The sequence below is a fragment of the Mirounga leonina genome, unplaced genomic scaffold (assembly GCF_011800145.1).
Source record: "Mirounga leonina isolate KUSES-001 unplaced genomic scaffold, KU_Mleo_1.0 Mir_173, whole genome shotgun sequence".
NCBI lineage: Eukaryota > Metazoa > Chordata > Mammalia > Carnivora > Phocidae > Mirounga > Mirounga leonina.
In genome coordinates, this window is record NW_023270447.1 from 42548965 (window position 1) to 42561966 (window position 13002).

The following is a 13002-nucleotide window of genomic DNA, read 5'->3' on the forward strand; positions in this document are numbered from 1 at the left end:
CAAGAGAGGAATTCTGTGTTTTCACCACTGTGTCTTTAGTGCGGCGCCTGACACACAGCTGGCACTCAGTAAATATCTGGTGAGTGAACGAGTGAATATAAACGTCGGAGAAAGAACTGAAATGAGAGATCTGGGCCAGATCTCTGGGAAAACACAGGTTTCTGAGTTCAGAAGACAAGGAACAACCAACAGAAAATTCTTACAAGTCACTTTGAATTCGGCACAAGCATATTTCAGTGGCTGGTGTTGGTCAGGTCTGACTTGGGGCCCACATAAAATGGAATCATATGCAGAAAACGGTCAGAAAGTAAGTTCATCTTAGTTGCAGCAACTGGGGGCAGAGCTAGGAGCCCTCTGAGGCATGTGGTGAGTTGAACTTCCTAAGCTCCTGGACCAGCTAAGTCTCGGAGCTTTTTTTCAAAGCAAATGAAGCATTTGATGGAATAAACCCAGGCAAAGAGATATTTAAGCATGGGGCCTTGACAGGAACTGCCCTGAAGTAATATCACTTGGAACTAAAGAGATGATTAGTGAGCTTCTCAGGGCCCTACAGGAAATCTTGCCTGGCACAGGAATGCAAAATTTTCCAACCTTGTCTAAAAACAGTTTCCCCACACTCCACTGCCTCATAATGATGTCTGTAATGGGTTGCAGAGCTCACTGCCTGTGGAAGACCTCACCGCCCTCCTCCTGTTCTGGGTCCGTATCCCAATAAGGGACTTGCCCTGTTTGTAGACTAACTTTTCCCACAAGCTCAGGAGTTGTAGGCATGGAAGTTCCCTGGAGACAGGCCAAGAAAATGAAGGGCTGACCCCTACCTCAGGTGGCTATTAGGAAGGCCTAGCCAGGGAGGATGTGAGAATCCTTTGTTCTGGGGTAGCAGGCTGTTTTCATACAGGTATGTTTTCATACTTCTCCTTTAAAGCACCCATCACTGCTAAAGTTAGATGATTTTTAGTATATGTGTGTATGTGAAATTCATTGTTAAAGTCTCTCTCTTCCGCTACACTACAGACTGTTTCTGACTTGTTCATTACTGCATCTTCAGCCCCAAGTAGAGGTTTTGTCCACTACGGGCAATAAACATTTGTTGAGTAAATGAATCTAAGGCATTTTATTACAAAAAAAATTTTTTTTGAGAAAGCATGTGTGCATGCGAAGGGTGGGGCAGAGGGAGAGAGAATCTTAAGCAGATTCCACACTCAGCATGGAGTCCAACGCAGGGCTGCATCTCATGACCCGGAGCTGAAATCAAGAGTTGGATGCTTAACTGACTGAGCCACCCAGACTCCCCCTATTACAAATTTCAATTCAGTTGGAGGCAATATAGTATATTGGTCAAGGACATGAGTTTGAATTCAGCTTCCCTGCTTTGGGACTTTGGGCAAACTGCGGAAATTGCTTTTATCAGTTTCCCGATGTTGCTTTAACAAATTACTACAGACTTGGTGGTTTAAAACAACAGAAATTTATTCTCTCACATTTCTGAGGCTCAAAGCCTCAGGACCATACTCCTTCTTGGGGGCTCTAGGGAGAATCCATTCCTTGCCTCTTCCAGTTTCTGGGGGGTGCCCCAGCATTCCCCAGCTTATGGCCACATCTCCCCAGTCTCTGCCTTGGTCTTCACAACAGCCTCTCCTCTGTGGGTTTGTATGAAATCTCCCTCAGCCTTTGTCTTATGAAGACACTTGTAGGCATCTAGGTCACACCCAGATAATGCAAGATAATCTCTTCTCAAAATCCTTAATTAATTTACATCTGCTAATACCCTTTTTCCAAATAAGGTAAAATTCATAGGTTCTGGGGCTTAGGACATGGACATATCTTTGGGGAGGGGGCACCATTCAGCCCATGCCATTTCTCAAAGGCTTTTTTCTCATCTGTAAAATGGACACACTATCTCTTAGAATTATGAGGATTAAGTGTGACAATGCATGGGAATCATTTAACATGACTTAGGGCATATGAAAAGCCCTCAATAGATGGTAGCTCTTAATAGTTCATGAGGCAAGGAGGTATTACTCCCGATGGCCATTAGAAAAAGTGATGGAGTTCTGCCAACTCATTTGGACATAAAAATTTTTTTTGCCAATATTAATATCAGTAACTGTATCTAGATTTATTTAATCAGGGCTGGAACCTGACCTCAGCCGTCTTACAGGTCATCACATTCTGTGCCCACAGCAACCATAGAAGACTGGTATTCTCTCCATTTAACAGATGAAAAAAAGAAGAAAAAAACCCACTAAACTAAAGCTCAATTTTTGAGAAGCCGAGTAAGCCACAAGGCTTACATATACACCAAGGACTTCTCCCTCCAAACCCAGTTCTTCTCTATACTACCTCAGAAAATTAAGGACAGAAATGGAGAAAGGCCCAAACTTCTGTACCTGGCTAAATCACTTGTTAGAGAATATTATGGAATTTGCTGAGTACACTGCGGATTAGCCTGGAAGAACCTGAAAACAGTGGTTCTCAAATTTTGTTGCAGATTGGAATCACCTGGAAAACTTTTAACCCTTCAATTACAGACCGTAGAGAACAACAAAATCAGAATGGGGGTGAGGGATAGACCCTGGCATGAGGAATTGTTAAAACTCCCCAAATGATTACAATTACAGCTGAGGTTAAGAGGTACTGCTCTATCAGGGGTTTTCCTACCAGAAAGCTGGTAAAAATACAGAGGCTTAGGGTCCACTCTGCTTCAGTGAACCTGGGTCTCCCCAGGTGATTCTGATGCCCACCAAAGTTTGCAGACAACTACTCTAATGTACCTTTCCACTTTGACGTTCTGATTCCCACCACTCACTTGTTTATTTTTCTATTTATTTAAATGCCTGTATCAGAGTCAGAGCTACATGGATACATAAATAAGACATAACTCCTGATCTCAAGATTCCTGGCAAGCTGTTCTGCTGCTCTCACTCTTCACAATGCTCCTCTTGGCTGGCCCTCCTGCTAGAAGGGAAGATCCCTCAGGGCTTTGCTTGACATGAAGAAGATGCTTAATGAATATTTCTTGCATGAGGAAGAGGAAAGTGAAGGAGAGGAAAAACATACATGAAAATAAGCATCACCTAGGAGTGTGGGGAGACTCATCCACTTTCCCACTTCCCCCACAGAGTAAGGCATGGTTACCTATGGTGTCAGGAAAGACTTCTTTGAAGAGGTGAGGTCTGAACTGGGTCTATAAGGATGACAAAAGGTTGAGATGGGTAGTCTCATCATAGCAAACACCAAAGTTTACACAGAGGCCTGAAATATGGTGGGAAACAATGAGTAGTTTGGTTCTAGAGCAAAGCAAGCAGGAGCAGAGGGGCCGGATCAGTGGGAGTTGAGGCAGAAGCCAGATGCCAAAGCACTTTGTATGATCTCTTCTGCCCTTGGCCAAAAGACCTCCAAGTCCAAAAGTCCCTGTGAGTCTTTGAGCAAAGCTTAAGCAAAGCTTGACCAAAGCCATAGGCCCAGGACTAGAAAGGCCTATGATCTCTATGAGCAGGACTGCAGTCCACAAAGTTCTAGAAGCACCTTGAGGCCAAAGTCATTTCTAAAGTGGGTGAACAGGAGGTTCCCTCAGCAGGCAGGTTTAAATCCAAACTAAAATACATGCAGGAAAGGAAAAGGATGGCCTGAGCAAATCAAGAAACTCTCTGCTGCCTCCTGATTATTTATGCCTCCAAGATTGGGCCTGGTCTTAGCCAGCAACTACCGAAAATGGTACCAAGGGAGTAAGGAATCTGAGACCCATGATAGGAGGTAGATAAATCTCTATCCTGATTCTAAATGGTAAAAACAGGAGCATAAACATTTCCAAGCTTGTTTGATTGCTCCTCTGTCTCGACTGGGCGGTGGTTGCTGGGAGCAGGGAGCTCTGTGTTCCTCACACAGCCAAATTGGCCTTTTGTGGAACACCCTAGGGCTGCATCCCTCGAAGCTGACAGCAGCCCGTGGAGGAGGAGACAGGAGGGCTGATGGGAGGGACTGGTGTCAAAAGCTGGAGCTGAAAAGACCACTGAGGCTGACCCTCTGCTTCTGTGGTGGTGCCCACTGGCAAGCCCCTCCCCTCTGAGTAGGTTTTAAAGAAGCAAGATTGATCGTCTAGGCATTTTCCTGCACTTTATGACAGAATTCCATAGGCCTCATCTTGGAGGTTCCTTCCCTAAAATGCATAGACTTACCAAGTAAAGAGTCCTAGAGAGCCCGGCTTGGTTGAAGGGGAACTGATTTCCACATCACGTGCTTCCATGCTGGGTTCTAGGCCAATGGACCGAGGACTTGTCAATTACCAAGGGATTAAGTAGATACAGCAGAGCTGGAAAGAAGCTCCCCTGCTTTCTTATCAAGAAGGTATTCTTCTCACTGTTTCTAGAATGAGACTAGATTTTTAAAAAAATTTATTGATTTGACAGAAAGAGCGCACAAGCAGGGGGAGCAGCAGAGGGAGAGGGAGAAGCAGACTCCCCACTGAGCAGGGAACTCGATGCAGGGCTCGATCCCAGGACCCCGGGATCATGACCTGAGCTGAAGGCAGATGCTCAACCGACTGAGCCACCCAGGCGCCCCTAGACTAGATTTTTTTTTTTTTTTTAATTGCTAAAGGAAAAGCAAACTAACAGTGGAGACTAACTTTGGATGGTCAGGAAAAACTTAATCTGTGTGGATGACAGTGACAAGCATGGCAATATCTGAAAAGGGGAAGAGGGCTCTGGGTAGAAGGAGCAGCTAATCAAATGCCCGTGGTCAGGAAAAGAGCTTGGCTTGCTGGAGGAACCTCAAGGAAGAGAGTACATCTGGTGCAGAGCCAGCCCGGGAGTCCAGTGCAAGGTGGGGTTTGAGAGAGAGGCGATGCTGGATCATAGGACCCTGTTTGAATGTGCACCAACTATTGCCCCAAAGCTGTGATTTTCCTGCATGGCTCTGTGATTCTGCCACTGTCCTTTATGTCACCGTTACCAAATTATAACCCTTTGTGCTTCAGATTTCTTTTCTTTTTTTTTTTTTTAAGATTTTATCTATTGACTTGAGGGAGGGAGAGCAGGAGAGAGAGTGAGCAGGAGGGAGGAGAAGAGGAAGAATGAGAAGCAGATTCCCAGCCAAGCAGGGAGCCCGATGCGGGACCCGATCCCAGGACCCTGGGATCATGACCCAAGCCGAGAGGGAGACGCTTACCCAACTGAGCCACTGTGCTTCAGATTTCTAACCTGCAAATTTTTCTCCACAAAACCCACATTACTCAAAATATTGCCTTTTTTGAGAGTTACTGATCAGATTATCATTGGTAATGATAATCCCTTACACTTAGATATTTCAAAGCATTATATACAGACACAGAATCCATTTTAGAAAAATTTCTTTTCATAAAAAGTAGGTTGTAGAATTTTAAAGCTGGAATGGGCACAAGAACATCGTCTCGTGCTCTGAGGAGGAAACACAGGTTCGGAGATGTCCGTCAGATTCTAGCTGTTGTGTATTAGAGCAGCACCTTTGAAGAGAAATAGAACAGAAGACACACATGCAAGCAACATGTGTAATTTTGGATTGGCTAGTAGCAACATTATAAAGATTAGGTAAAATCAATTTTATGATATATTTCGCTTAATTCATACATGAAAAGTTAGCATTTCAACATGTAGCCAATATGAAAATTATCAATGAGGTATTTTAAGTTCTTTCATCATATCAAAACTTTGAAATCCAGAAGCGTTTTACAGTTACACTACATCTCACTTTGGACTGGCCCCACTGCAAGTGTTCCTTAGCCACAGGTGTCTGGTGGCTACGACACTAGACCACGCAACCTTGGAGCCTCCTAATGAGGAAGGCAGCCAGAACAAGGATCGCTAGCTCCCTCTTTACAGATGAGAACACTGAGGCCCAGAACTTAACTGACAAATCACTGACCTGGTGGTGGAGCTGAGCTGGGACTAGAATCTACGCTCCTTGTCAAGTGCTCTTCCCCAAATCATACTTCCCTCCCCTAGGAGAATAAGAAGGAAGAACGGGAAGCCTAAGAGCTACCAGAAGCAAGTACCCATCTGTACTGGAGACTGGGATGGGGCTTCATACTTGATTTCACTCTTACGGGGACCCTTTGGAGTTGATGTCCCTTCTCCCATTTTCCCTATGAGGCTACTGAGGCTCCAAGTGCCTCTGTTGTTGATAGCAGCAAGATGGTATCTGTCCTTTGAAGAAAATGCTACTACCAGTATGAGCAAGATGTTGCTTGAGGCTGCAGGGGACAAGGGCAGGCTGCCCCAGGATGGGCCACTCTGGCATGAGTGTTATTTTGAGTTAAAGGTAATCAAAACTCAGCAGAAACAGGAAAACCTCTTTTCCTGATTCTCAACTGCCTAAATTTACATTGGAAAGGAGAGCCTGCAACTGGCAGAGAGCTAGGAAAGGAAATTCCCCTTTACCTAAGAAAGTTATCTGCATAATAGGGCAACCTTCTTTTTCCAAACATCTCCTTTCACCTTCCTGCATAATGGCCTTCCTCCCCTTTGTATTCTTGGGTCCTACCTCTCTCCTTAGCTCAGATAAACTTCATATTGCCTCATTGTTTTTGGAATCTCATGTCTGTGTGGATTCCCCACATGTATGCCTATTAAATTTGATTTTCTCCTGTTATTCTGTCTCATGTCAATTTGATTCTAAGTTGAGCTAGAAGGACCTCAAAGGGCAGAGGAAAGTCTTCCTTCCCAACAAGGCCAACACCCGAATTGGGGCTGTCTTAAACAACACAGGGCTACCCCAGGAATTCCACCAGGAATTCTTCCAACCAGCTACCAGTTTTGAAGATGGGACACTGAATGGATAAGCTCTCAAAGACCCCAGTCCTAGGAAGGCTGCTCTTTAGCCTGCCAAGTACCAAGACTCCTGCCAAGTACCAAGTCCTTATGTTGCTTCTTCACCCACTGCCACTGCTCCAAATCCATACAATCAGGAGTACAAGAAAAGGATCCAGCTACCTCATTTGGGGTAAGTGTGAACTAAGCTCCAAGCTACAGGCAAGTCAGTATCATTTAAATCGACTCCTTAAGTGCCAAGGACAAACCAAGTAACAGAGAAAGTGGACGAGAGGAAGCAACCCCCCCTGAAGCAGAGAACCTGGTCACAGTTCTTGACAGTCAAGCTCTCAGGGAAGAGGTGGGCTAAGGGACTGAGGCCAGCATGTAACTATCTGTCTATTATGACCATGCAATCAGATGTCCTTGGCACAACACGCAAGTGTGACCCAGAGATGTGTTTGTTGGCCAGGAAAAGTCTTAGGTGATAGATTCAAATGTCCCCACTCCAGAGGTGAGTAAAAGGAAGTTCAGAGTCATAGTAACTCCAGAGCTCACGCTCATTAAGAACCATATGTGTAAAGCTCTAAGCTAGTAGAAAAAGCCAGGTCTCCATTTAAAAAACCAAGGCGGGACAAAAAATACCCCCAAATCTAGTCTGTCAGCACAGAGAATTATTTGAAGTTGGAAGCAAGCCTCGGTATTTTTTTAAGTAGGAGGCTCCCTCCCTTTCTGTTACCTACGGGGGCAATTTCCAGTCCTTTCTCCAAAAGAAACATTTGGCTTTCTACAGAGAACCTCTGAGACCTCATGTGACTGAAAATGGAAGAAGGGGAAAGAGGCCCTCATCACACCCCATCCCAAAACCCCCATGGGGAAGCTGAGGTTGGGTCCCTGTAGATCCATTTATTTTAGAAGGTACTTGGTCCTGAAGCATTTGTTTCAGAAATTACCCCCATGCCCCATCAATAGTAGCTTTCAACGGCTCTTCCCGGGTGGGCTTGTCTCTGTTCAATTTCATTTCCTGCTGGAAAGGATAAACAGGTAACTGTTTAATGCCACTGACTGGACTCATTTAACAGAAAAACAGGACCTGAGTGAAGCTGGGGGACCAGGGTGGGGTTGATGGGTGGAACGAAGCAGCTGGGGGAAGAGAAAGGCACTAAAGAACACCAACGGATGGGGCTTATTTCACTGCTCCTGCATGTGAGGGAGCATGGCCCACAGGAGGAGGGGATAGGAATGCATAGGAAGGAGTGTAATCAGCTGCCACTTTGAACGTGGATCCTAGATTTGGCCTGGAAGCCTTGGTGGGGATCCTGGCACTGCCCCTCACTACTGGTGCCCTTCAGCCAACTCCTTCAAGCCTGATGAGCCTCAGTGGCCTGTCTGTTCTCCCATACAATGTGGTATGAATTCGAATGATGCATGCAACATGCTTAGCCAGTGCCTTGCACATAGTAGGTATTCACTTGCAGCAGCTATGAATCGGCACAGCTGGGATAGGAACCCAAACAATTTAGCACCTTGTTTCCTACTACATACCAGACACTGTGTTGGGCAATAAGAGCATGAAAGAGCCCCTGGCTTTAAAAAGGCAGGCAAAAAATAGATAATTTCAGTATAGCATGGTAAGGACTCTGATCAAGATAGACATGGGGTGATATGGTACCCCACATAGGAAGTATTTGGAGGCACTGTTGATGGTCAGTGGGATTGATAAAAGGATTCATTCATTGTCTCTCCCTCTCTCTTTAGAACGCAAGGTCCAGCAAAGCAGTGATGCTGCCTCTCTTATTCAGCACTATGCCCATTAGGAGCACTAAAGGAATGCTTAAGGCGGTACTTAAGTAAAGAAGGAGTTAGCGAGGAGAATGAGGTTTATTAAAGGCAATCCAGTCAGAAGAAACTACATGAACAAAGGCGCAGAGGCTAGAAGTAGAGTGATATATTTAGGGAGTTAGAGGCAGGTTGTTGAAACAAATGAAGTAAAAAGTACGGGGGTAGGGATGATGTGAGAGGAGTCAGCAGGGGTAAGACCACGGAGAACCTTGCTTATCAAGCTAAGAAGTGTGGTGCTGATGTGGGTGAACGTTCATGTGTGCAACATTCATCCAGAGTGGAAAAGCTGTGGACATGGGTTGATTGAATCGGATCTAAAATCTCCAAAATATGCTTTCCCTACACGCCTGCCAAAATACCTATGACTTTTGTTTTACTGTAAAGCCCAAAGTAATAATCATATTAACCAAAAACAGCTGTTCCTTCTTACTCTCCAATTAGTTTATCAGATTTGCGAGCCGGGTCAATTTTCACAACAACCAGATGAGGTAATTACTTTTGTTATCTCATATTACAAGTGAGGAGACCAAAGCACAGATAGGTAGGGTGGCTTGCTCAAAGTCACACAGAATTTAGGTAGTAGACACAGGATTCAAACTTAGTCACCTGGGCCCCAGAGTTCATTCACTTAACCACCATGTTATCTCAAATCTATCTTCCAGTTCACCATTTCTCTCTTCAGCTGAATGCATCCACTGTTTGACCCATTTGAATGAGCTTTTAATTTCTATAACTCTGTTTTTCAGTTCTAGAATTTCTACTTGGTTCTTTTAAAATCTCCTTTTCTTTTTATCATATTATCCTGTGCTTGCCCTATGGTTTCTATTTCCTCTTCACCATGAGACATTTTATTTATTTATTCTTCCCATGAAATATTTTAAACATATATTCTCTCTCAAATCGATCTATTGTCTTTAGTTTTAAGGTATGAGCTCTTTGTGTTTTGTCTACTGACTCTTGCCAAGGGTAGGCTTCTTTTATTCCTCTCCTGCATGTACTATAATTTTTAAAAGCGAACTTAACATCAGTAGGGATCTGCTGTTGTTATTTAGTGGTTCTGATTTTTAAAATTTTGTTTTTGGTGGGAGCGCCACAGGCACTGGGATATTGAGACATTTTGTGAGCTGGTTTTAGGTTGTCCCCTGTGAGGGTCTCGGAGTTTAATCAATTCCAGACCAAGTTCTTACATTCTCTTCTTGGTTTGTAGCTTGTGTATGACATGAGAAGAACTCCAACCCCCAAGCCCCACATAACACAGATTGGGGCTTGTATTTCCCCTGGGTGACCCCAACAGCCCAGGGTGGTTCACAGACTTCCACACCACATCCTCAGTAGAATCGTCCTTCTTTCATGCTCGGTCCAGTCATTCCTCACTGACAGCCTAAGCAGCAAGTTTGTTTCCTATGACCTCAATTCTCATCCTCATGGGATACTGAAACTCTAGCCCCCGAGAACCATACACATTTCCCATATTTTTATAAAACCCTTTATTTAATTCCTTCTTGCTGATCATTGCTCTATCATGGAGCTTGTTCTTCTGGTACCTGGAGATTTCTCCTTTTTGTGGTGCCAGCCTGTCACTGAATTTTTTTTCATTGTATCCTTCCACCAGCATCTCTGTGTAATTAGGGGGGAATGTCCCTTGACAGCCCAATTGACCAAAATGACCAGAAGGCTTTGATTATACATTTAGATATCAGTCTTTCCCACCTGGCTCTATGTTCAGGGAGGACGGAGACCTTTGTCTAATTCATCTTTCAATACTAGTTTTTCAGACAGTGCCCAGACCAGAGTAGGAAGCAAAAAAGATTTAATCAATGAATGAGTTAATTAATTCATTGAATTAATCAATGAATTAATCAGCTTTCTTTCTCATTCTAAATGGGAATGAAAGGCCATATACTAATTTTCTTCTAGAGAAATATGACACCAAGAATCTCTGGAAAGCCATCCACATCCTCTGAAAGGCCATGCTGAACAAACAGAAAGTTTGGGGCCAGTCTTAGTCCAGCTTTTGAGCAAGTAGGTTCACAGCTATCGATACTACTTTCTTGACTGCTAATTACAGTGCTGGTCTGGTAGAAATTCAACGTCTGGCAGCCTCGGCTCTTGACTGGGGCTTCTGCTGCCTTTTTAGCATGTATCTGATGTCCTTTTATAGCCATAACTGGAACCTGATCAGCAATATGCAGTGTACAATGATATCATTTTTGCTCTTGGTGCCATAAGGAGCTTGCCAATTATGTTCACATTCTTGAAAACACCTAGCAAAGTGCTTGTCACAGAGTGGGCACTGAGTGGACATTTAGTGTGCTTAATGTCTTCTTTCACATCAAAAAAAATTCATAAATATTTGTTGTAAATCTACTGCCTCCTAGGCATTGTGCCTGGTGCTGGACATGGAGAGGAATAACATACAGTCCCTGTTTTCATCCTAAACTAGAAAAAGAATGTCCAAAATAATGTTGACAAGAGAAAATTATTCTAAACTTCCTTTTATTTAAGGTGAAAGGATATCTCACGTCATCCCACCACCCTAAAATGCCTAATAAAAGTATAAGCATCAACATAACCTTGCCTATTACTGTTTTATAAGGTTTTCTCTTCAAGGAGAAAATACAGCTCAGTGAACACATGAGCTGACAAAGAGAGCTGATTATAAAAGGCATCTGACATAAAGGACAATGATTTCTGAGCTTGAATCACTACAATCCCAGAATCTAGAATCACACGTGAACTAAAGCAGAAACTCAGTAACTTTGTTGAATGTATTTGCACGTATATATACAGATGTGCCCATCCAGGTATATGGCCTGAGATAAGTTGTGACTCATTATTCCACACACATTTATTGAGGATTTCCTATGAACAAGAGTCTATCCTAGATTTTGTGATGGAGACAAAGACAAAGAACGAGAACAAAATAGAAATCCTACTTACAAGGAACTTTCAGTCTTCAGAATGAGATAGACAGGTATATAAATCACCATGATATAACACAGAAAATGCTAAGAGAAGAAGAGGGGAAAGGGCTATGGAAGTTCCAAAGAAGGAAAGGCCCCTTCCTGCTGAGGGATTAGATAAGACTGTGGCTAATACAGAATTTGTTCTTGGTCTTGAAGGATACGTAATTTGTGGCAAGCAGAAGGGAGAGAATGGTTACTGGCAAGGAAAAAAGGGGTGATTCAGGTGGAAAGAATAGCTTAGGCAAAAGAGGGAGGAAGAAAAGCACAGGGTATATAAGAAGAAATAGAAATTTCGATGGAGATACATAAAGGGACATAATGGGGAGTAGAGGGAAACAAGCCTGGAAGGGTAGGATGAGCCAGCCCGCAGGGGCTTTGGATGTGTCCCAATTTACCATTCCAGGACACAGGATCTCTGTGGAGTAGCCGGTGCTTAGCATATGGCGGAGCTTAATTAATACTACAACAACTCCATAGCAGGAACCTGTTCCCCACGTGCACACGGGAAGCCGCCATCTGTACGCACAGGCAATTACAAACATTCCAAATACTCTGCTCTGAACCCTGCAAGCACATCAAATACTCACTGTAAAAGGTCACCCAGCAAACAGCTCTGATCAATCCTGGCTCAGGCAGAATCAAATCCCCTAAATAAGATCCACTAGATGCAATGTCAGGAAGGTCAGAAACAACCCTATTTCACATCTTGAAGCATTTTTACCATATGGAACATTTTAGAGGAAGAAGGGAAAGGAAAGGGGGGGGAACCTCTCCAGAAATAATAGAATTCCAAGTAATTAAATGTTAAATAATCACAAAGTAAGCAAGGGATTTATTTTGCCCCCCCCCCCCCGCCCCCAAGGATCTAAGAAGCAGTTGATTTCAAAGAAGGCCGTGCCAGGATTAAAAATGGAGTTTCACGCCTCCTCCCCTCTACCTCCTCCTCCCCCTGTCCACCTCCCCCCACCACCTCCCCTATGCATCACCATTGTGTACCTTTGTCGAGTTCACTTGAAATGTTCCACGATGAGGTAGGCACTAACTCAGCAGTGACTGACAACTCTGTTTCTGGAAAGAAAAAGAAGGGAGGGGAGAAAGACAAGGGTGATATTAAATATATAAGTAACTTATGGGCTGTTAGAAGCATTACAGGAGATTTCCAAAGCCCTGTCTCCTGAGAGAGACCAGGGCAATCCCAGAGCTTATTAAGCTGGAATAGGGCTCTGCTCGCCCAGCAGAGGTGCCTGCATTACAGAGGCTATCCAGATGAACAATCTGTAGACCAGCTTGCAAGGCTGTTTTCTTTAAAACGCGGGCTTGAAAATTAAAATACAGATATTTCATGAACAAAAAAACCAAGCCTGCAGAAATGACCAAACATTATCAAACATAAACTTTTCTTTTTCTTA

General features: G+C 43.8%; 1 protein-coding gene across 1 annotated transcript in view; it reads right to left on the reverse strand.

Annotated features, from left to right (window-relative positions):
• ROR1 (receptor tyrosine kinase like orphan receptor 1) overlaps window positions 1–13002 on the reverse strand; it is a 398622-nt gene that overhangs the window by 163231 nt on the left and 222389 nt on the right. Inside the window, exon 2 of the mRNA XM_035017718.1 lies at window positions 12590–12661. Coding sequence (XP_034873609.1) covers window positions 12590–12661 — 72 coding nt within the window. The remainder of the gene's footprint in view (window positions 1–12589; window positions 12662–13002) is intronic.